The sequence below is a fragment of the Erpetoichthys calabaricus genome, chromosome 12 (assembly GCF_900747795.2).
Source record: "Erpetoichthys calabaricus chromosome 12, fErpCal1.3, whole genome shotgun sequence".
Classification (NCBI taxonomy): domain Eukaryota; kingdom Metazoa; phylum Chordata; class Cladistia; order Polypteriformes; family Polypteridae; genus Erpetoichthys; species Erpetoichthys calabaricus.
This window is the reverse complement of record NC_041405.2, coordinates 696,211-723,493: the sequence shown is the minus strand read 5'-3', so window position 1 is coordinate 723,493 and position 27,283 is coordinate 696,211. Positions and strand designations below refer to the sequence as shown.

The window sequence follows — 27,283 nt, the reverse complement described above, 5'->3', positions numbered from 1 at the left end:
AAGGCCATTACGCTCAGGGTGGTCAGCACCTGTTCACAGACCCCATTCTCATCAGCTTCATAGGCTGGACACCTAGCCGGCTATCTGCAGGCTTCATTTGTCCAGTCAGCTCATCACCAGTAGAGGAGGAGGAGGAGGAGGACTGACCCGCTTTACTTGGCTTCACTTAGAGCCGACACTCCTGTGTGGCGTTTTACTTTGCGCTGAGATAAAGATGACAAACAAGATGGTGACATTCGGGTCTGGTGACCTTCAGATTTTGCAGTACGTCACAAACACTTGGGGATTTCTTTTAAATGATTGTTCTGAGGTCACTCGGCAAAGGGTTTGGTACACACTGTATTTATTTATTTATTTATTTAACATTTCCATTTTGAAGGATTCAACTGAAGTCTCTGTGGCTATCAAAGACATTCATTCCTTTAGGTTTTATTGTCCCCGCAGATAAAAAAGACAACTAGAAAGCAGAAGATCATCTGATGGGCTGTGAAAGAGCTGGCAAGGCGAGACAAAGAACCGGTGACATGTCCAAACCTGTGGGTGGAGACCCTTAGTTCTTATAACAGCACTATATCTATATATATATATATATGATTATACATATGTACACAATGAATAGAAGAGTAATGTTCTTCACACAAACGCACACCAGGAGACATGAAAGGCCTTGTATGCGCCAGACTCTGAGTGCCATTAAAAGAAGAAGCCGCAGTACATGAGCAGCCCACTAATACGGAAAGTGAAATCTGAATGAGCACAAAACGATCAAACATTTTAAATATCAGCAGCACATTATCTGAGACATCAGAAGAACATTGGCAGTCATAGAAGCCTACTAACAAAGACTAATGAAATGTTAGCAAAGCCAATAAAGTGCCGAGCAAAGCCGCCTCAGCGCCTCTAAGTTGTCACCCTGATGATTAATAAAGTAAAACAGCCATCAGAACAAAGCAGAATGACAGTTAGGTGACACTATAGAACAGTAGTGGGCACCAGCAGCCTGCAAGCTGAGATCCCACCGCTGACACCAAACCTCTCCTCAGTCTAGAGGGTCCAGTTACTGCCCAGTGACCAGAATGCTCCACTGGTGCAGACTTACTGACTGAAACTTCTTTCTCAGTTTGTCTCCTTATCTCAGGTGGTCAGCCTCGCTACGGACAGCACCAGAACCTCGGCCATTCTTGTAAATCCACTAAGAGGCGCTCAGGTCAATGTAAAGCCAGTGGGGTCCACAGAGGTAGAGGGGCACCCATTAGTGGCCACAGAACTGTCACTGTTTTATGGGTTCTGCTGGTTGTTTTATTTTCCAGGTTGAATGACAAGTAATGGCACCGGACAGAAGCTGGACACATCTGCAGAGGTCAGTTGGCTTCAGTCTTCTTGGCTTTGTTATGCAGGAAATTTCACAAAGGTGAGGAAAAGGAGGAGATGAGGATGAAGATTCTCTCCCCAACCATCTTGAACATAATTTAGGATGACGCACTGGTAGACACTGGGCCAGCGATACTCTGTGGAGCCACAGGTCATTACAGCAGGTTGGAGAGCAGGGCAGGTCAGCCATCTGTTGATGAGTGACCCCCAGTGGAGAGAAGAGGAACTGCAGGCTGGCTGCCTCTTTAGTATTCTGTGTGCCTTCAGTCCCACTGCCACACACTGGTAAGCAGGGTTCAGTTTTGGACCACTTTGTGTTCTTGGGACTCCTTACCGCTTCCACCCTTGTGGGTAGTAGTGTGTAGGCCAGGAGCTTTTACCTGTCAATCAAATTAAAAAGAGAGAAGTGAGACAAATGCAAGGACACTTCTGTCTTCTCACAGCATCCAAGGAGAGCAGGATGTGGATGGCCAAGTGTATGATGCCCGGCCTCCACATTACCCCGATAACTGAACTGGAGGTGGTGGCGACTAGCAGTAGGCATCTAGTGAGATGCTAAGATCTCATCTTGTGTTCTCCCAGGTTGTATTAAAGCTTTTCTTAGCTCAGTCAGGAAGAGAATCCCACTGTTCTTTATATCTCCACCCAAATAATTATGAACCTGGAAGACATTGGGCTCTCATCTCACAGTCCACAGCTGGCCCATCCAGTAGCACCCAGAGTCCTCATTGCATTTGGTGAGTTTGGACTAATGGCTGCTATGAGCATGAAGAGCACACCTCAGGAATGAGTGCCTGGTGTGAAACATGCAGCTCTTAGAACTCTGGAGTGGTCTTCACAAGATAAAGGGGTCTCTCGATCCTAAATTAACATCAAGTCAAGTTTTGAAGGTCCATAAAGCCCCCTTGTCCACATATGTGGTACCCTGTGTGAAGAACTTGCCAACATTTGTGTGAAATCTGCCCGTCATAATATTTTGTGTGAATGTAAAGCCGCTGTTCTAACAGCTTTGATAATGTTGGGTCACCACTTAATGCCCGTTTGCCTAAGCTGATGATGTTCTTCTCCTCGAGTCTTTCCTCTTAGCTGATGGTGTTGCTGATCTCTGTGACTGCAGTGTTTTTGAGCTTCACAGAAGACACGTCACGCATGTGAAAGAACCAGAAAGCCTCAAACAATGTGAAGATATTCTAGGGTGAAAGTGAATGGATTTGTAGGACAGAGTGGGGCTCACATCATCAGAGTGCTAACTAAAGGGGACGTTGGGTCAGGTTACAATGAGCTGGGGTCCCAGAAGTACAGAAGTGTAAGAGGCAAGGGGGGGGGCTGCCTGCTTACCTGAGGGGTTTTCTTTGTTTCCCTCTTCTTTGGCTCCAGTCAGGCCTAAAGGAGAAGAGAAAAATGAGTTAGAGACGAGACCTCTGGATGTGAAGACCACCTCAGGACTCACAGACACTGCCTCTGTGGAGCTCATTACTCACATGTCAAGGTGTCTCTTGGCAAAGCACGTGTCACTGAGTGCCAGCTGTTAAACCTTTACCAGCACCAGACTCTTACACAAAGGGGATGGCAGTCATTGCATTGCTTTGATAGGCCGAGGTGGCACACCAGGTAATCAGAGGGCGGGTGGGCAGCCGTTAGTGTCATGAAAATGGAGGAATGGGATTAGAGAGATGGCACCTGAGAGCAGTGGAGATGCATCCAGACAGATGGCATCTCTCAAGTCACAATTTGTTAAGACAGCACTCTTGAAATGCATCCTGGAGTGTCCGTGTGCCCCCAGTTCAGGTTAAAGATAACATCTAGTGACCCCTCCGTCACTTCATTTAGAGACGTGTTAAGTAAATGACTTCTCCATGATGCAGAAGGGCACACATGATGCAGTTTCTAAACCACTGTGACTGACTTGTGGAGCTTGGAAGTGGCGCCGGGTGGCAGGCAGATGTCAGTGACGGAGTCCAAGGTGTCACCTGTGTGCTCACATGCAGCGTTGTGTTTTAACTCAGGTACGTGTGATGGAGGCTAACATCCGGGATGATCCTGAGCGAGTCGGCCAGGTGGTCACCCTGTAGGTGTATATGGAGACCAGTGAACTGTACCGACAGTAAACGGACCCTGAGCACCGCGTTAACATCGGAAAGATACATAGAGACTGTGGGCAGGAGTTCAGGAAAGCCCATTAAACCGGCATATCAGATATTATGTGGTCATTCAGTCTTACTGCATGTGTGTAATTAGGTCTGCCATGAACGATTGATCAATCGACTATCTTATTGATTCATCAATTCATCTAATGAACAGTTCAGTCCAAATAATTGAAGCAGGCATATGAACGCTGCGTGCGAGTCTTAATTGAATAAAGAGAGTGATAATGGTGGCCAATGCGTTTAACAGACCGTTTATCTGTTCTGTCCATAGAAATGAGTGGCTGTAACGTACCTGCCAACGCTAACCACTGCTAGTAGGAGTTTCTCACGTTAATCAGCCTCACAACGTTAATGTTGAATGATGAGCAGGTATAAGCGGATTATTTACGGTGGTGTTGTCTTGTCCTACGCTGTACTTCCAGCCTGCTCCTGTTTCAGCACTGAACTTGGGCTGCCATGGCACATTATTTGTTTTTTTCACCTAATAAGCAATCAACCATTTTGTCTGATTTTCAGGTGAAATACAGAGGAGGATTTTGGCTTTGTCCGATATTTGGAGAAACCTTCTTCTTCTAAATATGGCGCAGCTGCCGCTATGATTAGTTTACTCAACCAGTGCAGAGTGACATGGCGTGCTGGATGTGTGGAGGTTCAGGAGGAATGATTAGTCGATTAAGAAAATCCGATTTGATTATTTTTTTAGTTGAATAGTCAGTTACATCGATTAATCACGGCAGCCCTACATGTAATGACCTCACATGGACACTCTTTCACGTGAATGGTTGTTCTGTACTCCTGGTCACAGCCTTGAGGCTCTAAAGCTCAACTTGACTTCAATTCAAAAGCTCTGAGTGGCCATCTTGTGATCAACAAGGCTGACTGATCGGACTTCACTTCTCCCAACTGCCCAGTCTAATGAAGTGGAGATTCAGCCGCAGGTCATTCTGCTGCACCCACCACACAATTACTGAAGGTGGCACCGAGGACAAACTGCTTCTCTGACTCACAGTCCCTTCATTGTCATTCACTGTTGAAGCAGAGTGGACGACAATGTGAAAGGGTAACTGACACTGAGGTCATTACTGTCAGTGCCCAGGGGGCCACTGCTGCTCCATCTGCTAAGCTGAGGTGTGAACGACATCTTTAGGAGAAGAAACAAAGGAGAGGAGATCATAAAGGCAGAATAAGTCTGTCACACACACGGAGGGACACAGGACTCTTACACACCATCTGTGACCAGATGCACACACACACCCAGCAGTACGCTGTCCTCAGAGGTCTCTCTCGTGTCCATTTCTGGCCTACTGCTCTCATCTCATCTCCATTGTTAATTAAGTGTTAAATTTTGGCCTGTCTGTCCATTCACATCCTCATTTCATTTCACTAATGCTTCTTTATAGAGGTCCATAAAAGCTGATCATATTCATCTCCTGATGTTCAAGTGTGGCTCTCTTCCTGAACACGTCTACTCATCATAGTCCTCCACCTTCTCAATAAAACCCGAAACAAATCGGGTGAATGAGAGTCAATATGGATGTCACCAGCAGAGGAAGACATCAGCTGTGAGACATGAAATGGACAAGCAGTTCAGTGTAACTGTCTCTTTGAGACCTGAGCTGGCAGGACTGGTCCTTAAACTCCTACTCCACGCCGCTCTCGGACACTCACCTGGCTTCACCAGCTTTCCGCTCGACTTTCCAATGATCTTGTCATGCAGAGTTTAATGTTGAACCTTACAGACGTACTGCACCTCCTCCAGGTCACTCAGAGTCTGAGGGATGAAGGTGACCAGAGATTCCAGGTGGTAGCTGCACTCTCCTCTCTTGGGGACGCAAGGTAAAGTCTTGATGTCTGGTCCTTTGTCCCCTTCCCGCTCCCAGGTCACCTTGATGCCTTTGGGGTAGAAGTCCTGGATGGAGCAGCTAAGAGTGCAGGGTTGACCAAATCCTTTAAATTCGGTGACCCGGATGTCCAACATGACGGGCCGACTCTGCAGACCTGACAAGAGGAGGAACAAAAGGGGTGAAGGTGGAGGTCATGTGACTAAGTGTGGTCTCGAGTGAAAGATGAGGAGCCTCACCAGGAATCACTGAGCAGCTCCTCCCAATGGCTGTCCCCTCGAGACCCTCGTGTTCCACTCGACAGATGAACTCCATGTCCTCCAAGTCGTTGAGGGTGTGAGGTGTGAATGTGGCCTGAGACACCACTGTGTATGTGTTGTCTTTTAACGATGGCCCATATTGACTCACGGTGGTCTTCCAGTCTCTTGAGCCAGCCGGAACTGTCCTCTGTGTCCCCTTCTGTCTCCTCATCCAGGTCACCACAATCTTTTTGGGGTAAAAGTCTGACACGATGCAGGTCAGAGTGCAGGGCTCACCAAAGCGAGTGAAGTGAACCTTCACATCGGAGAGCTGCGGACGACGCTTAGCTGGAAGAGACAGAAGGGCAGATTGCAGTGGTGTCATGGAGTCGCCATTAAACAACTGAGCTTTAATTACAGAGACACAATAAAACACTGATATCTGTATTGTAACGAGATAATAAGGGAAATCCATAAAAACAACTAACGGTAAAAATGACCCCACGCATCAGGGGGCTCGACGGGCAGTCGATGGCCACATGAGAACAGAAGTCAATTAGTAACCCAGTCTGACCTGTTAGCTCCAATCTGCCGGACTTTGTCTCGGTGGTTTTCTCCTCAAGGGCCACATGTTCCACCCTGCAAATGTACGTCATCTCCTCCAACTCACTGGCACTTTCAGGAGTGAACTGGCCCTCCGAGGTCACCTCAAAGTTGCTGTTCTTCATCTCAGGCCTGGGTGTCGTCACTGTGGCTCTCCACTCAGCAGACCCTGCAGTTACAGGCCGATGTCCACCCTGTGCTCTGACCCTCAGCCAGGTGACTGTGAGACCACTGGGGAAGAAGTCAGAGATGGTGCAGCCCAGGGTGCAGGGCTCACCCACCTTTGAAAACTTGAGCATTTTAATGTTTGACAAATTGGGGCGCTCACCGATACCTGAAAACAGACAGGATCAATCAGTGACAGAGATAAAGATAAATGAGTGGTCTTATTGTGTCTCCTGTTTGATATAAAATATCTGGGGTGGTCTTGAGGTGTCTCCATCACAGCTCCTGAGATTGCTTGGTGGACACGATTAGTAAAGGCGACAATCATCAAGGTCCTCACAGCACCACACCAATGTCACTTATATAGTGCCTTTCACTATCTCAATGGCCGACCCTTCCCAACTGCGGTATTCCCCAGGACTACTGTCAGGTAACACTTGATCCTGCAGCCTGCCCTTTTGTCTTCTGTTCTCAAAGTTCATTTTAAGCAAACAGAGACAAGACCTCCAAGTCAATGACATGGTGAGGCTCTTCTATGGTGTCCACAAGAACTGCAGTCTGTTCATGGAGTGGACGTAACCAGAAAACAACTGCAGGCCTGGCAGAAGAGAATCAGGAGTCACAATCGGGCAAAGAGGGAGAGGGTGGGCAAAGCAAAGAGAGTCACAAACAGTATGATGGAGCAGGAGGGTCAAGAAAACACGGCAGGAGAAACTCACTGTGGTGGGGAATGAAGTGTAATGTAAAAGTGAGGTATAAAGAAGAAGAAGAAGGAGAACCATCAGTTTAAATAAAACTCAGACGTCACCCACTCAGCCGATGACCACCTCCACAATGTCTCATTGACAGACAGTTAACCCCCAGAACTAAATGTCCCAAACGTCCTCTGCTCTCCTCCTTGATGAATCCTTTCTGATTCTAACTGCCCCCATCTGTCTCTGTCATGGCCAGGGACTGTCAACCTCGTCACCTTTGATGACACATTACTGGCTCTGACCACTGATCACAATCTCACGTTTCTCAATTTAAGAAAATGAACCAAAAGTGTGGAATTCTGGGTAAATGGTTTCTCATCCTAACGTTTTCCCCCTAATTTATATTCTTGTAACTTCCATCTTATTCTGGAAACCAAAGCCTCCATATTTGGTGTTTCTTTTCAAGTTTGTCCCTGCTGTGAGTGACCTCCTTGACCACATGGCAGCTCTTTAACTTCTCCCCATTGCTACCAAAGTACAGCAGCCTGACGTTTATGCTGATTTGTTCAAATTCAGAATTTGTTACACCCTGTGCTTTGCACCCAGTGCTGCCTGAGTTGGATTGTGGATGGTCAGCAATTGAAGGCCAAGTTTCAAAGGCTTCATTACTTAGTGCTTGGGCATGTGTGCCTGATGACCTCCACTCACCTTGCTGTCCTTTCACTGACCACTGTGGTCACCTGCCCACTACTCCCATTGCTTCTCTTCTTATTGTTTCGTTCCACTCACAATTCATCTAATGGTCACTTGACTGGCCTGTAAGCTTTGCTATCCCATCAACATCATAAAACAAAAACTTAAATGGGAGAAACTGAAATGGAGGGGACGTTTGACAAACTGGCTTACCTAGGCTGCCATCGGTGACTGTCTTCTCCAGCTTTCCCACAGATTCATGTTCGATGACCACTGAGGCCTTGAACCCTGGCTCCCTGACCTTAGCGAGGGGCACAGTGCAGATGCTCCGAGTGCTGAAGGTCTCATTGATGTTTTTGGTGACGTCCAGTAACTCCGAGGCCACACTCTGTCCTCCCACTGTCCACGTGAAGTTGATGTCCCGAGGGTAGAACTCCTCTGCTCTGATCTGCAGCTTCACATCTTTGCTGAACTTCTGAGAGACGTTCTCAATGTTTGAGAGTTGAGGATGAACTGGAGATTAGAGACAGGAGGGATATCAGGGAGTGACATAATGACAAAGCGATGACAAGTTCATACACGTGTGTGTGTGACAGATGGGCGTAGGGCCAGTGAGCCGGACTGGTCAAATAGGAGGTGACTTACGGGTTCTCTCAACGTATTTAAGAAGTGATTGAAGACCCTTCTGTTCTGTGACTGTCATCTGTCTAATTGATTGAAACAAAAACCCAACTTGGCTCTGTGATCTTCTGCATTGTTGTTACGCTGAATTGCCTTATCGATTGAAATCTGATTGTAAATGTACGAGTTATTACCTCAGTCAGCTTTAGTTCCCTGTCCTACTACACTTACTGAACAAACAGATCCAAGCCTAATGTTACTCCATTACATTTAACTCCTTTGTAAGTCGCTTTGGATAAAAGTGTCCGCCAAGCAAATAAATGTAAGTGTATTATTATTATTATTATTAATGATTCACTGCTGCTTCTGCTCTTCACTAGATCAGTGCAGCTTCAGAGCAGCCCAGCAGGACACATCCAAGATTTGGTGTCACCATGCATGGCCTTCTCAGAGCGGCTACACTGCCACACTTTACTCAGGCTGAACCTTCCATTCTGATAACACAAGCCCAGAAAAAGTAAAAAGAGATGTACCCTGTAAGAGGGAATTCTGAATCGTCAGCCCCTGAGGAGAAGATGAGAAGAGCAGAGCGTCAGCATTGAGTCCTTGAGAGGGGCAGGAGGGTCTGAGACCTAACTGAGGACACTCAACCCAGCAGTCTCACCAGTCTTCACAAACTTCCAGCTGCTGATCCCTTCCAGGCTCCTCTTCAAGGCAGACAGACTCGTCCTCAGAGTCACAGGCACAACATCTTCATTCACACCAATGTCGGGTGTCTCTGTTTCTTCAGGAAGAACGTTGATGGACGGGAACTTCTGTGTGTCGGGGACAAAGATAAGGAGAACATGAAAGAGGAGGATGTGTGTGTCAAACTGGTGTCCTTTGGATTGTCGTCCCTCTCACCTTTAAGAAGTGGATGTGGTCGTTAGTCAGTGAAAGTTGGGCGAACTCAGCATCTCTCATCTTCAGCTCGCTGATCTCCTTCTCTAGTTTTTCAATGAGCTTTTCGGTTTTTCTCACCTCCCTCTGCTCATAATGTCTGATGATCTCAATGATGTCTGACCTCAGCCTCTCAATGGATTGAAGTGCAGCCTTGAAGATCTCCTCGTGTTCCTGCAGTTCTCATTCTGTGCTGCTCTGATTACAGAAAAGCAGGTAAAGGGTCAGCGACAGACAATGAGGAGGTGCCAAACATGGAGACGCTGAGCACGGTGGCCATATTGACCCCTTAAGAGAAGTGAGACATCAGAGCACAAGTGTGGAAAGGGAGAGCTGCAAAGAACTAAAATTAGGAGAAAGGACAATCTGAGGATTTTTATACACTTCATACTCCACCCTAGGAGTCTGCACGTTCAGATTTGTATTCAATGGAGTAATCTCAACCTTTTAACGTGACAAACATCTAAGAAGCTACAAAGCGTTTTTTTCAGTGTGTTTTGGCTTCTGCTCCCATTACAGCAAATCTCATCCTAACTACAGTGACGCTTGTTCTTACCAGGATTCTGTGAGCAGCACACACAACTCACCTGAATCCTCTCGACCGTCTCCTTCATCGCCTTCACTTTCTTCTCCTTCTTCTCGATTCTTTGTTTCATTTCAGCTTTTGTCTTTTCCAGTTGGCCCTGAGAGGACACAAAATGGAGGAGAGACATCTGAGGAGTGAGCAGAGGCAGAACATGGAGTTCAGCGGGAATTGTGAGAGAAAGAAAAGGGAAGAAGGAGGAAGAGGAACGAAGGAGGACAAAGTGGATGACCTGGAGCCGAGAATGTGGGAGACCCAAAGGACTGGACTGGTCGGTGGTCAAAAGAGAGTGGAAGGAGAAATGGACCACAAGGGTGAGAGCCCCACGGAGGGATCAGGCGTTAAAATTACAGTGAAGACTGAGGAGGGAGAAATGGGAGATTAGAAGAAAGTGAATGGAACGGAGTTTGGATTTATTAAAAAAAAAAAGAAGAAATAAAGTAATCTTCATTATAAAATATAAAAAGGTCCGAGTTGGCGTAAGCCTCCCTAATTCAGGGGTTCCATACGAAATGTCGCGATCTACGTAATGAGGTAGAAGTACATAATAAAGAAGAAGAGTTGCATCAAATGTTTGACATATTAAGATGTGAGTGTCCATTGATATGTTTAAAGTCCAAATATTCTCGATTGCAACAGAAATTTGTCACTTGTCCCCTCTGTCAGCCGTCCTTCTCGGGCTACACTCCCAGTAAAGGATCAGCAGTCTAAAACATCATCATATCTATAGTCTGATATACAGTAGATTAAAATGCTACCCCATGTGGCTTATGTTTGAAATTTGTCATTTTAACCTTCTGAGGGAGACTCTTAGAACGCCAGGACCACCGATAAAAAAAACAAATATCAAAAACGTGAGCCGATTTGTGACCATCACCCTTGACGTAGCATCAAACGGCACTCCACATCGTTTCAAAGTGTTGTGCCCCTCATATGCCATTGGCAGGTGAAGCCCTGGGGTTGGCAGAGGGTCCTCCACAAGTTCATGTCCTTCTGTTCATTTTCACTGACGACACCTGCTGGTTTACTCTTTTATCACAGCGGTGTCAATTTCTACACAAAAAATGGCCTCAAAGTGAGGATGTATTGGGTGTAGGGGGTCAAAAACGGGATGGGGTGGCATTAAGGTTGATGTCCTGAATAAATAAACATGAAGACACGTCAAACGGTGCATCACATGTGGGGGTCTTCACATATCAATGAATCAGGAGATGCCAGAGAAAAACAAAACAAAAACTGAGATGATTTCAAAGTGAATTCTTAGGAACACAAAACCTGCAAAGAGAAGAAAATGAAGAGAAAGTGAAGAGAGAGTGAGGTGAACATTGAGAAGGTCAGGTGGGCAATTGTTTAGGGTCCATGAGGACCATGAGGATAGCAGGGAGCGCAATGGTGGGCTTCAGCAGACTCCATTGTCATTAGCGATGGTGATGAGTCGGAAGAAGTGAGAGGAGCTGGAATGGCTGTCATCCGAGATCTTGGAACGAATGAAAACTGACAAGGAATGAAAGAGAAGAACAAGAAAAGGAAATCAAATGAATGTTGTGCTCTCGCAGAGAAGTGGCTCCTTTACGTAGCGGTGACCAGTCAAACCCCAGACCCCAAAACTCTGTCCTATCTGTCATCAGAGCACAAAACGTGGACCACTCAAAACAATGGGAACAACAACAACAGCGACTTTGTTTGAGTGTTTAGGTGTGTGGAGCCAGAATGGACCTCTTTACACAAAGAGCTGTGGGACTCTGAAACAAACTACTGAGACGTGGAGTGGAAAGACAGACATTAAGAAGGGTCTGGAGGAGACCTTGGGACATCTTGGCTATTAACTAAACAAACAGGCCTGATGGGCTGAATGGCCTCCTCTTGTTGGTCAAATGTCTTATGTTCTGTCTTTTAAAACAGAGAAGAGCACAAGAATATCTGGAGAAAACTCAAATGGACATGAAAGGAACAAACCGAACCCAAGCAGTCCAAGCTGTGAGATGGGGGCATTGACCACCGTGTGTCCCACTTGCTTTGTCCTTCATTTCTCTCCCTGGCTTTGGCAAAGCTGGACATTTGCATGGTCCGGCATTTAGTATGAAAGAAGACCCTGAGGATGCAGACCCCAGCTCCCTTATGTCCCCATTCCTCACCTGCCTCTCAGCTCTCTCCTCCTCCGGTGTCACCGTGTCGTGACTCTTGTGCTCGGTCACTACACACAGTAGGCAGACGCAGCTCTGGTCGGTCTTACAGAAGATTTTCAGAACTTCCTGGTGCTTTGCACAGAGTTTCTCCTTGATGTCTCCAGTCGGCTCCTCCAGCTTGTGATTTTTATAAGCCTCAGACTGCCGGTGGGGCTGCAGGTGAGTCTCGCAGTAGGAGATCATGCAGGTCAGGCAGGTCTTCACGGCTCTCTGTTTTGTATCTCCGCAGATACCACAGGACACATCATGATGTCCAGCCTGAGTCTGAGATGGAGTGACACCGCCTTTAACATCTTCAAGTTTCTCAATGATATCTTTCAACATCTCATTTCTCTTAATCAGAGGCCTGGAAACAAACACCTGCCTGCACTGAGGACACCTGTACACCCAGTGCAGGATTTACGTATAATCTACACAAGCTATAGCTTAGGGCCCCCGCCTTCTTGGGGGCCCCCAAAACAAATTTACCGAGTGAGCAATTGTCATATATACTTAAATATACTACAGCATTATTTGTCCCAATCAGGCCCGGCCTTAGGCAAAGGCGAAGTAGGCGACCGCCTAGGGCCCCGGCGTCCGGGGGGCCCCGGATTGACTCCTTGGTCTAATTTTCACGCATTTCACAGAGCTTCCAGGGGGGCTCCTCCCCCCTCAGGGGGCCCCTGGACCCCCCTTTCGCCTAGGGCCCCATAATACCTAAGACCGGGCCTGTGTACACCCCGTCTTTATCCGCCTTGTCCCAGCAATCTGTAATACACTTCATGCAGTAGTTGTGACCACACGGGATGGTGACCGGCTGCTTCAGGATGTCCAGACACACCGAGCAGGAGTACCGATCGGCCGACAGAGAAAGCTGAGGTGCCGCCATCGTGAACGGAGATCCAAAGTCACAGAAGAGCATCGAAAACCAAAAGTGAAAGAGTGGAGGGGCGGCTGCTCAGGAATGCAGAGGCGGATGATCCCATAACGAGAAGCGCTGCGCATCCCCCCCCCCAGGCCAGTTACTCACACCGGGCTCGTGTCGCCGGTTTATTTGTGTTTTATTTCTATGCACTGAATGAGTGAAGGCGCCTGCCACTCTACTTACAAATAATTAAAACTGAGCAGCGGCGCTCATTAAATAAAAGACACAGGAGTTGTGACGGGAAAGAAGGAGGAAGGAATGAAAAAATAAATGGCAAGAAAACAGAAAAACAGGACCGAGCGGCTGAGCCTACGCCCTTCAGCGGTGCAATGCGCCCGCCGCCCGTCATTTAGCTCCCCAGTCAGGGCTCCCTGACTTCGCCTGCTGCGGTGCCTTTTCTGCCCGCTAGATGGCGCGGAAGGACAGAAGCGGTGCGCTCGAGCTCGTCATTCGGTGGGCGACTGAAGGGCCGACTGGCACTCGGGGAGGTGGGCGGTGGACGAGGATTTAATTATAAGAAATGAAAGAGGAAACAAAGCAAAGCACATTCATAAAATCAAACCCAGCAAAAGAAACACGAGCGGAGGTTTTTAGAACGTTTTAGAAATATCGACGATCCTTTAATTCCTTTCCTGGTATTAAAATTACATGTGAGATCGAACTATTTTAAACGTTCTAAAACTCAGAACATTAGGCACCATGTAATACTGTGCATATGCTATCTACCCATTAAAAATAAAAACAGATTATAAAAAAGTCTTTCATTTATTTAAAAAATGACTTATCCTTGAAAGGGTTAACAATCTATTCTCTCTGAATTTAAACAAATGCTGAGATCCCATGAAAAAGTCAGAACTATCGGGGGTTCATCTCTCTGTATATAAAAACCAATGTCTGTCTGTCTGTGTGTCTGTCCGCTTCTCACGAGAGAACTACTTCACAGATTTAGATCGGTTTTTATTCCAGAATTTGCTTGAACATTCCGGTTGATTTTGCAACTTCTCTCATGACGTTAAGTATCAGAGTTCGCTTGCAGGAGCGATTTATTCGCGCTAATCTGAGACTGCGGGCCGACGGGAAGGGGACGCGTGACGTCAGGAGTGGGCGGACCCTCCTCACCGTCCTGTTTCCCTACTAGGTGGGCGGAGCCGTGGGGGCAGCTAGTAAGTGATAGGATGAACTTAATGAGGTAGAGCGCATAATAAACAAGAAGAGTTGAAATATTAAGACATGTGCTTCACTTTTAATGTTAAAAGTCTAAATATTCTCGATTGAAACAGAAATATGTCACCCTCTGGTAGAGGTCCATAGATCGCCATAAAAGATCAAAAATAACTCCACAGAACTTGAAGTTCTCCAAAACAAGACCCCACATGCTTATCCTTGATGTTGGTTATCTGTAACCTTCTGCGAGTGCCCCTTACAGGGCGAAGACCACCTGTAAAGAATACAGAATGTGATCATTGTGATCAGCCACCTTAAAAGAGTATCAATCGGACCCCCACACACCCAGATTATCAAAGTCTTATGAAAAGGAATAACTTTGGCCCCCCGTATCGTACTCAGGGGGTGAAGCCCTGGGGTTAATTGACATCTCAAGAACAACTTCAAGTCCTCCTAATCATTTTTTCTGAAGACACCTATTGGCTCTCTCTTTATCATAAGGGTGTCAAAAATGGCCTAACAATCAGGGACTGGAGGCCAAAAACAGAGGGGAACCCTAAAAGCTCAACGTTGTGTGCAATGAGACATCAAGACGTGTCCAACAGTATCTCATGTGGGGCTCTTCTCGTACCAATGAGTAAGTCATAAAGAATGAAGCAGAAATGATTTGGAGGAGCTCAGAAGTCAATCTTAAAAGTGGGTCAGTGTAGGAAGCAAAGAAATGACTCAGAAATTCTTCAGCACTTTCAAAACAAGGGCTTCCATCATTTTGCTCAATAATAAATCTCAAAAGAGGCAAATTGAGGAATTAAAAAGCTGTGTGTGGCCAAAGAGACACAAGGAGCCCTGCAGTCGCCTCAAAGGACAGTGAAGATCGTGGAGATGGTGCCATGACTTTGGGTTAGAGGAGATTCACTTCGGCCAGAGCGCCGCTCGTCTTCAGGGTGGGTGACGTAGCAGCAGGTCACTTTACCACGGCACTGAGCTCCAGGTGAAGGCCACACTCCTGTGTCAGGATTGACAAAGAAAGAAGACGCAGACTGCCAGTGGCAATGACCAACGGTTTGTGAGCTCCTGTCAGGGCACAGATGAACACCAAGAAGTAAGACGGGCCCTCCGTGTGTCTGACCTGTTCATGGAGTATTAAGAATAAAAGAAGACACACCTGGGAAGACCTGCGAACACTCTGAGTGAAGTACGAATACAAATACAAATCAAATTAGACAATCTGAAATATCAAGAGCACATTCTCCAAAAAATCAGATGGATGAGTAAGGGAGGTCCGCTAAACTGCCCACAGCCCACTCACCTCACAAGACAGACAGGACTGAAAAAGCAAGAAGAAACATAAATTTGTCTCAGTGTTCACTGTTCCTTTCCCCTAATTAGATGGCAATGTATGCCTGCAACCTCCAGAGAACATCTCATAGTTAGCATAGCAAGTAGAGTCAAGAAAGAAATCCACAGTCTGGACGGGTAAATTCTTAATTGTTTTAGACATTGAATATAACAAACACAGTTAGGCTCCACTTTTCCTCTCCCATGTATTTAATAATAAGGCATTGTTCAAATATGTAAAGTCTTAAAAACATTTTCGTTTTACACAAGATATTCATATTTCAGTATATCTGGACCATATCTAAGATTAACGAGGTCATTGAAATAAAATATTTTATCCCTTCCCACTAAAAGTCTCTTAAATCATTTGAAAGGTTGCTTAACAGCAAAAATGATTTTGGACTTCATCTCTAACCCCTCATAGCCTGCCATCTAAAAGCTTAAAGTTTCTTTACATGTTTCCCAAGTATTTATTTCTTTTTTCATTACTAATTATTTTATTAATTAAAGTACCACATACATTCAGATCTTAGGTTTTAGAATCTTAATAAAAATGTCCCATTCGAGGTTTCATTAAAGTATCAAATTATAAAAAATCAACCTTTCATCAGCTTTATAGTGATACAATCAGCAGCCTTTCGTTTTATTTCACAATTCAAATATGAAAGTTACTTATTACACAAAAAAGGGACGAGGAAAGAAATCAATATATCAGAATGCCTTATAATGCAAAATGTGCCTTTATTTATTTATTTATTTATTTACTTACTTAGTTTTTAAAATGCCCTCCAGGTAATTAAGACATTCCCTCCCATGTTTAGAATGAAGAATCTGCTTCTTTGTTAGTTAAGCTTCCCCAAAATCTTAAATTAAGAAAATACTTTAAATGTATTTCAGTTGCATACACTGATTTCTTGTCCCCATAACCTTCTGCCAAAACCAGCACATCTTAGACGTTTTCTCATTCTTATCTTTCAGATGTTTATTGCATGTTCACAGTCTGTCTTTCTGTTAGTTACCCCCCCGTATTCCCTTTTCTTTATCTTAGCACAAAACACCACTTAGATTGGAAGCCACTGTTTTTCTTCAGCTTCATTACTATTTTAAAGAATGTCTCCTTACATTAAAATTTATACTCTTTTTAAATAAAAATTCTCCCCCCATGTGAGCCTGGCCAGTACTCAAATGAAAGGCGCGCTTATGTTGTGTGATGTCTAATTTGGACACTTTTTAACACCACCTGTTCATATCTTATTCAGTTAAAATTAAGAGCTGTTTTAATTTCAACAGTTCTATTCACATGTACATTAATATCAATCATCTCGTCCTTTCAAGCAACACAACATGTTTAGACACAGACACTCTCAAACACACTTAAACTTATTTAACTTGCACATTACAGAGATCCCTTTAATACACTCCGGCGTGGACTCGTATTTTATTCCCAGAATGAACAGAGGATTTCAAACTTCCATCCATCCATTTTCCAACCCGCTGAATCCAAACAGGGTCACGGGGGTCTGCTGGAGCCAATCCCAGCCAACACAGGGCACAAGGCAGGGAACCAATCCCGGGCAGGGTGCCAACCCACCGCAGGGATTTCAAACTTGTCTTCCTGTATTCTCCGTCCAAATTAAAATGGCACACAGCGTACTGGCCTGTCTTAGGCCATGAAGAGCTCAGAAGAGCCCGCGTGTTTTACTTTGCTTCATACATGGAGGGTCCTCGTTATCTGCCAGCCCAGGGTGAGCAGTGTGAGGGGTGACTTAGGGGGCACAGAGGGAAGGTCACGCCTAGGGATGGGTGGCCACTCTGTTTTAGGGGCAGAAGAGCAATTACTTCAGATAAAGCAAGAGAAGACATCGGTGGTACAAACACACCTTAGGAACGAGGGACTTGTGTTTATGGAGTGGACAACAATTGTAGTAAATGTAAGACTCACCCACCGAAGGGCACTCACTTCACTGTCCTGACACGGCGGCTGCACATCTCTGAAGTAAAGTCCATTCTGCGTGTGTTTACTCTGACGTGACAGCAAGTCAAGTCTGCTGACCTTCTGACTGGAGGGTCTCAGGTGGGCTGCGGTCCTGTGGATGATGGGACACCCCCTCAGCACACACTGCTATATGTAGTCCAGCCAGAGGTGGCCAACTGCATGTAAAGTAAAGAAGCATCAATGAGGCCACCAGAGGGTGACGTGCAGCCCACACTCCTCCCAGTGGCCACCACACCGTCACTACATTATGGATCCTGTTGCTTGATTTTTGTCTTCTTAATTGAAGCACAAGCACTGAAGTGGGACAGTGGTGGGCACATCTGAGTGGTCAGTCAAACTTTGCTCTTTTCAGTTTCCTTACGTGGGACTTTTCACTCAGAGAGTAGTCAGCATCTTTCTTATGTAAGATGAGGTAAGGATGAGGAGGAGATGACACTTTGGAAATGATGACCAGCAGCACTGGGTGAACAAAAGTCTGTGGAGCCGCAGGACATCAGGTGGGTGGCAGGACAGCAGGACCCGCAGGATGAGTGACACACGGTGGAGAGCAGGGGAACTGCAAGCAGGCCTTCTCTTTGTGCTCTCAGTGCCATCACTTCCACGTGTCACACACTGGGCTGGAGATTCAGATTTGTGACAGTTTTGTAGTCCTGCCACCAGAGCCGGGCTGATTCTGTGCTTGTGGTCAGATGAATGGTGAGTGGAGTTGGAATTTTTACTTGCCTAAAAAATAAAATAAGAGAGGTGAGACCTAAGCAGTCAAGGAGAGGTGAAGCCTGATGTCCACGTCACACACACACCCGCTCCTGACACAACACCGACATGACAATAGAGCTGTCCTGGGCTCAGTGGTCACTGGTAGTTGGCCTGCTGGACAATTCAAAAGCCAGCAGGTGAGGTTTCTGCTTGTCTGGTGGTCTTTAGTGCTTGTTTGGTTCGGTTCTCCCAGATTATAGGAGCCCACAGTTGGCTGAGCCTGTAAAGCCCCTCAGGTTTATACCCTGGCCAGTCGGGTCAGCATTGAGCTTCATGTCCGACTCCACAAGAGGACAGTTGTGTCAACCTGTTACTCTGCCTTGTCTTTATTTATTTTGCTTCATGAACATCACGTGAGTCCAAATTCTCTCTTCTTGAAATGTATAGCTAAACCCACCTGATCCTGACCCAAAGAGTGGACACCATGATGGCATCTGAAGCACACGTGTCCACATTATGTTTATGATATCACTTGAAGAAGACCACGCCACACAGACTCCAATAGGTGCACATCTTGAATGTTTATTGTGACTTCTTGGGAGTCCCCTATTAATATGAAGGACCATGTTGAGCAGGACCCATGTGTCTCTCCTGTGTCCACCTGCCAACTTCTTTGGATTTGGAGATGACAGGATTCAAGCGTCAAGCAGATCCTGAATGTCAGTCCAACTTTAGGGAGTCCTGTTCACACGTCATGGTGTCAGAGGACGCTGAAGTGTGGCATGTTGATTAACACTAAGAATTTCAGCCAAACATTGGGTGACACGGGCCACCTGCTGACAGTCACCTTTTCTCTTCATATGTCTGTCATCCACTCCTGCACAGATGTCACACCACAAGCATCAGAGCTCCTAATGAGCGACCATAAGCCTGACTCAATGTGTTTCTCATGCAGTTTAAAACATTTTATTTCTATAGCGCCTTTCCCAGTTTCATGAAGGTGCTGTAATGCTAAACTTAGCTGTGCATGGGCCTTCAGAGCCATGAAACTCATTTTAACTCATTTGTTTTGGGCCTATGACGTCCTCAGTTGAAGAGTCCAGATTCAAATAAACGAGAGGAAGATGTCTGAAATGACTTGGGTGAGAAGGGTGCATTAAAGAAGGACGAATGGACTTAGCACTCAGATAAAGAACCTTTGATTATTTTACCACCAAAACTGGCATCTGCCTTCTTGGCCACCCTGTGATGCCAATACCACCACGCTGATCTGCCCCTGTGCCCTCCTCGTGCTCTCATTGGCCTAATCCAATTATCCAACCCGCTATATCCTAACTACAGGGTCACGGGGGTCTGCTGGAGCCAATCCCAGCCAGCACAGGGCGCAAGGCAGGAAACAAACCCTGGGCAGGGTGCCAGCCCACCGCAGGACACACACACACATACACACCCACACACCAAGCACACACACTAGGGACAATTTCGGATCACCAATGCACCTAACCTGCATGTCTTTGAACCGTGGGAGGAAACCGACACAGACACGGGGAGAACATGCAAGCTCCATGCAGGGAGGACCCAGGAAGCGAACCCGGGTCTCCTAACTGTGAGGCAGCACTGCTACCACTGTGCCACCGTGCCGCCTTGGCCTAATCCACTGCCTGCTTATTCATGCCAACTCTCACTTGGGGTCAGAGGTTAACATCCTCTGCACTCACTTAGGGAAAAATGACTGTAAAGGAAATGAAAATATCGGCGTCAATGGCACACGTTCTGCTGGGCATGAAATGCCAAAGTTTCCCTAAATTGTTTTTAAATTAATTTTCCTGCAAATTTCTGCCTCATCGCTTATCATTCACCTGTATGCCTGGCACTAGGGGGCATCGGTGCAGACCTGTCAGGCAGCCAAACACACAGACAGTAAAGGTGGACACAAATGGTGGGCTTGAGGATAACGAGTCTCATCACGTCTTTTACCTCGAGTCAGTGAGCAGATCTTCTCCATGGCTGTCCCCTTCAGGCTCTCGTGCTCCACTCTGCAGATGTACTCCATGTCATCCAGGTCACTTTGGGACTGAAGGGTGAATATAGCCTCTGACACCAGTATATACCCAGAATCTTTCACTGGTGGCCAGTCCACAGTCACAGTAGCCTTCCAGTCACCTGACCCTGCCAGAACAGTCCTCTGTGTCCCCTTCCTTCTCCTCAGCCAGGTGACCCTGATATCTCTGGAATAAAAGTCTGACACTTGACAGGTCAGGGTGCAGGGCTGGCCAAACGCGGTGTAGCGAATCTGCACATCCGAGATGGTGGGCTGCTGAACAGGACCTGAGAGACAGAGACGGACAGCCAGGGTCAGCAGGGACTGCACAGCGCCACCCACTGGCTGAGTGACAGAGGAGTTTGTCACATGACATCTTGTACCATTTCTTACCTTTTAAAAAAATCTTTATTAAGATGTTTCTCTATAGGCTTATCTAAGGACTTGTGGTCCACAACACAGAAATAGTCTGCGTCCAGCAGGTCGCTCACAGTCAGCGGGGTGAATTCAGCCACAGCTTCCACTTTGTAGCCCCTCTCCCCCCTCTCTGGGGTGACCGTGTTGGCTCGGATGGGGTGTTTTTCATCCCCAGTGACCCGTTGCCAGGTCACCGTGATGTCTTTGGGATAAAAGTCCTGGATGGAGCGGCTCAAGGTGCGGGGCTGACCGAGTCCTTTAAACTCAGACACCTGAATGTCTGACACAGTTGGTGGACACAGTTGACCTGAAAAATGATAATAAATGACCATTTAGTGTAGTTGGTAGGATGAGACAGATATTGAACTTGAATTGAAAAACAATCCTTAAAGAAAAGCTGTGCCAAATCTGAACAAATCACTCAACTGGCAGTCAGTTTGTTTCCTGACTACCACAGTAGGTGCCTTTTGCACTACATGTCAATGCACCAAAATGAACAGAAGATGCTGCAGTCTGACAGTCAGTTCAAACTTTATTTTAAATTATATTTATTCTTTGTTTTTTACTCAAAGTGGTGCAGTGTTTATCAAAGCACCCTGACAATCCTGGGTTCAAATTCATGCTGATCTGTTGTGCAGAGCTGGTATGATCTCCTCATGTCTGCCTGTTTTTGGCCTTCTAAATTGGCCCCTTTGGTTTTGTGTCAGTGTGCCCAGTGATGGCGTGGCATCCACCCTGTGCCCACTGCTGTCAGGAGAGGCTCCACAATATTAAATGTTGTCAGTCAGGTTCAGTTAATGGGTTAATAGTCATTTTGGTCATCAGGTGTAATTACAACAAGTGGAGGTCCAGGTGGGTCCAGATGGACATGTGTGGCTGATGACCTGGGCTCACTTTGCTGTCCCCTCATTGTCCTCTGTGGCCTCTGACATCACATCCCCAGATTGTCTTTTCCACCGCAAGCCCCCCGCCTGCTGCTGTTGCTTCTCTTTTTTAATTTTTCTCTCTGCTCTTCCACTGATAGTTCATTTAATGGCCAACACACTGACCTGTCAAATCATCTAATGACCTCAGTATAATAACAGAGTGGACATGTGGAAGATTATTACACAACCACACGGCTTACCCAGGCTTTCATGGGTGGCCAGCGTCTCCACCTTTCCCACAGATTGATGCTCAATGACCACCGAGGCCTTGAACCCAGGCTCCTGGACCTTAGACAGTGGGACAGGGCAGACACTCACTGCACTGAAAGTCCCATCGCTGTTATCTGTGATATCTGCTGGTTCTGAGGTCACTTTCTCTCCTCCAGCTGACCACATGAAGCTGATGTCTCGTGGGTGGAATTTGTTTGCTCTGATTTGCAGCTTCACCTCGGCGTTTGTGTCCTCAGAGATTTTTTCAATGTCTAAAATTTCAGGGCGAACTGGAGAACAGGGACAGGAGAGACAAAATGTGTGTGACAAAGAAGGACAGTGGATCAGTGAGCTGGACTGGCCATGCAGGAGGTCACTTACTGAATATCGGCCGTAATGTGACAATGCGCTCCATACTCCTCCGGGTGAGCAGATGACGGACACGACACCTGCACACTGCCCCCTCATGGGCTGCTTGGCTCGGTGTAAACTGCAGGGTCAGAGGGGTCACTGTCCAAAAGAGGTCTATCTTAGGAGGGTCTGTCTTCAGACGGTAAGCAGAGGGGCTATTTAGGAGTAAGGAGACCCCATCCTCACAGTCTCCCTGCTGACTGTCCAGTTTGATCTGCTGGTCCTTAATAAACCACTGCTGAGTGACCAGTCCAAGTCTGCATCCTACCAAGGTGCACTTCACTGACCCGAGGTCACCCTGGACCAGCTTGAGTGGGACTAAAGGTGACAGGAACACTGAAATGGAAAAACAAAGAGAGGATGAGAGAGCAGGTGACAGAAGTGACATTCTGTTATGAGGCAGCTTTAGAAAAGAACAAGAGGAAGCTCAGCTGGCCGCCACTTGGTCTCGTGTCACACAGCGTGGGGTCAGTTCTTAAATCTGCCTTTTCATGATGGAGAGCTGGAGCGGAGCAGGCCAGGATACCACTGATGGCAGCAAGCATTTCCAGAACACAAATTCTACCTTTCATTTACTTATTAATTTGTGACATTAGGGACGTTTGGGTGTAATGTGATGTGAAGCCAACCACCCACCACGCTGATGGAAGCCTGAGCAGACGACGACAACTCGTGTGTATGGCAAACACTTTAGAGAAGTGAAGCGTGAGCAGGGCGCTGTATACAGCAGTTGTCACGGTGCTCTGCGCCCGCACTCAGTGAGTTGTGCCATCGTTTGGAATGGTGGATTGTACTTCTGAGGTGGCCACGACAGATGGGCTCTGTGACGAGGATCACTTGTGTTCTGTTTTGGGGGTTGCGTTCACCCCGTTTTTTGACACCCATGATACACCCATCGTACCTGGAAGGGGGTCTCTCTCTGAGTTGCCTTTCCTAAGATTTCTTCCATTTTTTTCCCTACAAGTATTTTTTGTGAGTTTTTTTCTTGTCTTCTTGGAGAGTCCAGGCTGGGGGTCTACCAAAAAACTTGGCCTCTTAACGCCCACTGAGACATTCCTTCTGTGATTTTGGGTTATACAAGAAATAAATTGTTGTTGTTGTATATTAAGAGGTCAGAATCAGCCCAGCTTCAGTGTTGACACCCAATACACATCTGATCAGACGCTGGCGGTCAAAGCAGACTCACCTGAGAAGAACCAGAAGAGAGCGAGAAGGACAAGGACAATGGCAGTGATCACGATGAGGGCCACCTCCGCAGCACTGAGTCCTGCATCTGCATAAGGGACAAAGACAGAGGTCAAGAGTCACATCAGGAGGACATCTGCATCCCAGTCACACTGAGCCTCGGTGGTCTCCACCATCTTCATTGTTCTTTATTTATTAAATCCATTTCTGTTCATTCATCTTAGTCTCACAGGTTCAGCCACCATTCTCTTACTACTTGAACATCACACTCACGTGCAGAAGCCTACACTTATTTCTTATATATTTATCATTTCTAGCCTTAAGGCCAACACTCTTTACTTATTACACTGACCCTGCTTATTCATCTCACACAAACGTTTCATCAGTTGTTGTCCTGGTCGTCACTGCCACCCCCTCTCTGTCTGTTCCAGGAGTCGCCCCTTAAACCTCCACCAGGATTTGAGCCCTGGAGTTGTGAAATGGTCACACAAACAGAGTGGACAAGGAGAAGGAATGGGCTTCACAAACCTAGAGGGGGCCTCACCCCAGGCAGCCTGGCCTCAGACTCAACAGGCAGGCTTTTACCTGCAGCATCCCAAAATGGGGGACTGACGTTTAAAGTTTAAAAGGTACTTTAATATTCACAATATGCACAAAAATACCCTTCAGGTGGGAGGAAACCATAAATCTCCAGCTTTTAGGAAAACACAAAATGTCTTACATATATGGAAGAATTTATTAAATAATCAAAACAGAAAGAAAAATACAAAAAAGGCAAACATACGAGGAAAAATGGGGTATGCCAGAAAGGTAACTCAAGGTCCATTACCCAGTAATCAGTAAACCAAATTTAAAATACCCGCCAAACCAGAAAATCAAAACAGAACCTAAAAAACAACTGCAGCCCAGCGACCCCAATGACACTCGGGGGATTCATCCCTTCACCTGAATATAAAGGTGGAGGGGGGTCCCGTAGAAGTGATGTCACGGTGGCCTCACATAATACAAGACACAAGTTCAAACAACTTCATCATAAATGGGACAATCTTAACAAAAATCTAAAATACACCTGATAAAGAATCAATCAGTATAAGCGCCTTCAGTTGTGCCTGATCAGATTTACATTTGATGTATTTTCCTGTGTTTTCCCCAAATTAAACAAATCCCTCGTTTGCACAGCTTCCAATAATGTTAGTCTCGCCTCGTCTTTAGGGTCACATTTGACCCGCTGCTGATTGTCACAACCCGTTCAAACATAAAACACGTCATCTCGTCATCTTTTAGTAATGAGGTCAGCATTCACCAAGAGCAAGAAAATAATGTAAATGTCACCTTTATTGTACGCATTTCTAACTGTGCCACGTCATTCGGGACAGACTCAGCCCACCACATACTCAATATTTAAAGTTCTCTGTTTAAAGACCATGAAAATATTCAAAACGTAATCAGCACTGCGGGCTAAGAAGGCCAATCAATGCGTGGAAAATCTGATGTCCAGTGCACCTAAAACGGGATGCTAGAATCGGGTCATAAAAAAGACCCAGCATTAGGTCAGCATATGAAGACATTCAAAATGTTAAAATGGTGGCCACCTCAGGTTTAGGTGACCAGTCCCAGAGAGGCCTTCACAAGCTGTCATTACTCCCCAGACCCCCAGAGGTCGGCTGCTCTACTCACACGTGACGGATCTCCTCAGCGGCTCCTCCAGCGCCTCATGCTGCACCTCACAGGTCAGGCCGTCCCGGCTGATGGGCATGAAGCAGTAGATGCTCTCGGAGTTGTAGGTGCCATCAGGGTTCAAGCTGGGCTTTGTGGTGTTGAAGGGTGGAACAGCCACTCCATTCACTGTCCAAATGAAGCTGATGTTTTTGGGATAGAAGTTCTTGGCAGAGCAGGTCAAATGGTGCTCAGTGAGCAGGTGAATGGACTCTGGGAGTAAGAGGACCTCAGGTGGAACTGAGGAAACAATGAGAATAAGGGTCATTTGTGAAGATGAAGCAGTGATTTGTGGGAAATTGAGAAGAGTTGAGCTTCAGTTTCTTAAAACTAAACCAGGAGACGAGGTCTTTACTGTACGACTTGTAAAAAACTTTTTTTTGGCCTATATTTCCACCTCATCTTAAAAGGACTACAAATCCCATCAGGCTTTGATCAGCAGGCACTTTGAATAGGAACACCGGCCAGCAAAATCAGAAAGCAACTCATTAAAGACAAGACAATAGCGTTACCTCAATTATTACATTTCTTGTCTTTGAGATTACAATATGCAAGCTTTCGAGACAACTCAGGCCCCTCTTCAGGCGAGATGTTGCACCTGGCCATAACTGGTATTACATCCTGCCTGAAGAAGGGGCCCGAGATGCCTTGAAAGTCTGCGTATTGTAATCTCTTTAGTTAGCCAGTCAAAGGGGTCATTTTGCTTGTCTTGCTTGATGGCTAACACGGTACAACACCCTACTACTGAAGTTTGTGTCGTTGTGTCTCATCATGTTTGGCCCTTGTTGCATTTTAAAAAACACCCACCAGCACCACCACCTTAATTTCCTTCAGGCCCGTTTTTCTGAGAAATGTTGGGGTCATAAAATATGTTGCTGAACTCTAAGGGAGGAATAGTCCTTGCTGGCCACCGCCTGGGACCCTCTTTGTAGTGAGTTTCAGGATCCTGAAATTGCTTGCAAAATGAACTGTCGCTCCAGTTTCCCTCATGAAATGACACTTTGCTCATCAGCAGTCGTTTGGAGTCACAGGGCAGGAAGACAAACACCAAGGTGACTGTGAGACGTTATGACCTGACATTTAGTGGAGGGGCTTTGTCAGAGAAAGTCCCCTCGCCACCCATGGAGGTCCCTTACCTTGGATGGTCAGAGCCAGGTGGGCTGCTCCTTCCTCACCAGCATGGCTGACCTCACACTTGTACAGACCCTCATCTCGCTTCACAACTGATTTCAGCAGCAGGGAGGCGTTTCCTTGACTGAGATTTGCTTCAAACAGCCTGGCGTCTTGTCTTGCCAAGGCCTCTCCATTCTCAAACTTGGCAACAAAGATGCCGTACTGAGTCCAGGAGACGGTCAGCTGTTTGAGGCCAATGGGACCCCGAGGGACAGAGAAGGTACAAGGAAGTAGGATATCCGAGTAGCGCTGGGCGATCAAACTTAGCTCTGACGTGAAGACGTTGACTTCTGCCCGTGACCCTGAAAACACAAAGGGGGACAAAGTGAAGAACAAGCAGTGAGGCGTAGGAGCAAAGAGCTGGACTGAGAATCTCATGAGTCAATCCACATCGACGAAAGGGCGTCAGCGGCAAAATGTACAAGAATTGTCACCGAATGTCTGCCATCTACCCTCCTCATGTGGCTGTCTGCCCACCATACACGTACAACATGCAGTTTATAGCTTGTAGGACAGCACCAGTGGCTCAAGTCAGCGCGCATGAATGGGCAGAAGGAGGCTTTGAACGCAGCTTGATAGGGGGCACCAGACCCACAACCGAACGAAGCGCCAGTCTGAAACCCCCAGCTGATGTCACTGCTTTGGTCAAAAACCGTCCTCTAATTGAAGAGGCCACCTGGGCTACAGCATAACAGGGGGGACAAAATCGTGTTCATCTGACCATAACGTTTCACAGCTGAAGTATGACAACCACTGAGTCAACTGAGTGACCGTCAGAAATAAATAAGATGGGTTTAGGGACAAGAACACTGGAGACTGGAGAGCTGGACCACCATTGACTGTTCTGAAAAACTGCAGCATCCCCAGATTCTCCCTGATGGGAGGACCAGCGTGTGGATGGAGTTCAAGGATCCATCAATGGTGATGGCCGGGAGGAGCCCCTTCTCTCTTAGTACCCCCACACCTGTCCATATGGTGTTTGCATGTTCTCCCTGTTTTCCTGTACGTCCCCCAGTTTTCCGT

At 46.6% G+C, this 27,283-nt stretch overlaps 1 protein-coding gene across 1 annotated transcript in view; it reads right to left on the bottom strand.

The window, feature by feature from the left end:
• Positions 1-592: 592 nt before the first annotated feature.
• LOC114642422 (uncharacterized) overlaps positions 593-27,283 on the bottom strand; it is a 217,128-nt gene continuing 190,437 nt past the window's right edge. Inside the window, exons 21-30 of the mRNA XM_051934827.1 lie at positions 26,224-26,562; positions 25,049-25,327; positions 23,373-23,459; positions 22,157-22,522; positions 7,968-8,267; positions 6,173-6,535; positions 5,599-5,946; positions 5,187-5,516; positions 2,710-2,754; positions 593-1,751 (exon numbers count right to left, since the gene is read on the bottom strand). Of these exons, the coding sequence (XP_051790787.1) occupies positions 5,239-5,516; positions 5,599-5,946; positions 6,173-6,535; positions 7,968-8,267; positions 22,157-22,522; positions 23,373-23,459; positions 25,049-25,327; positions 26,224-26,562 (2,360 nt within the window). The 3' untranslated portion in view covers positions 593-1,751; positions 2,710-2,754; positions 5,187-5,238. The remainder of the gene's footprint in view (positions 1,752-2,709; positions 2,755-5,186; positions 5,517-5,598; positions 5,947-6,172; positions 6,536-7,967; positions 8,268-22,156; positions 22,523-23,372; positions 23,460-25,048; positions 25,328-26,223; positions 26,563-27,283) is intronic.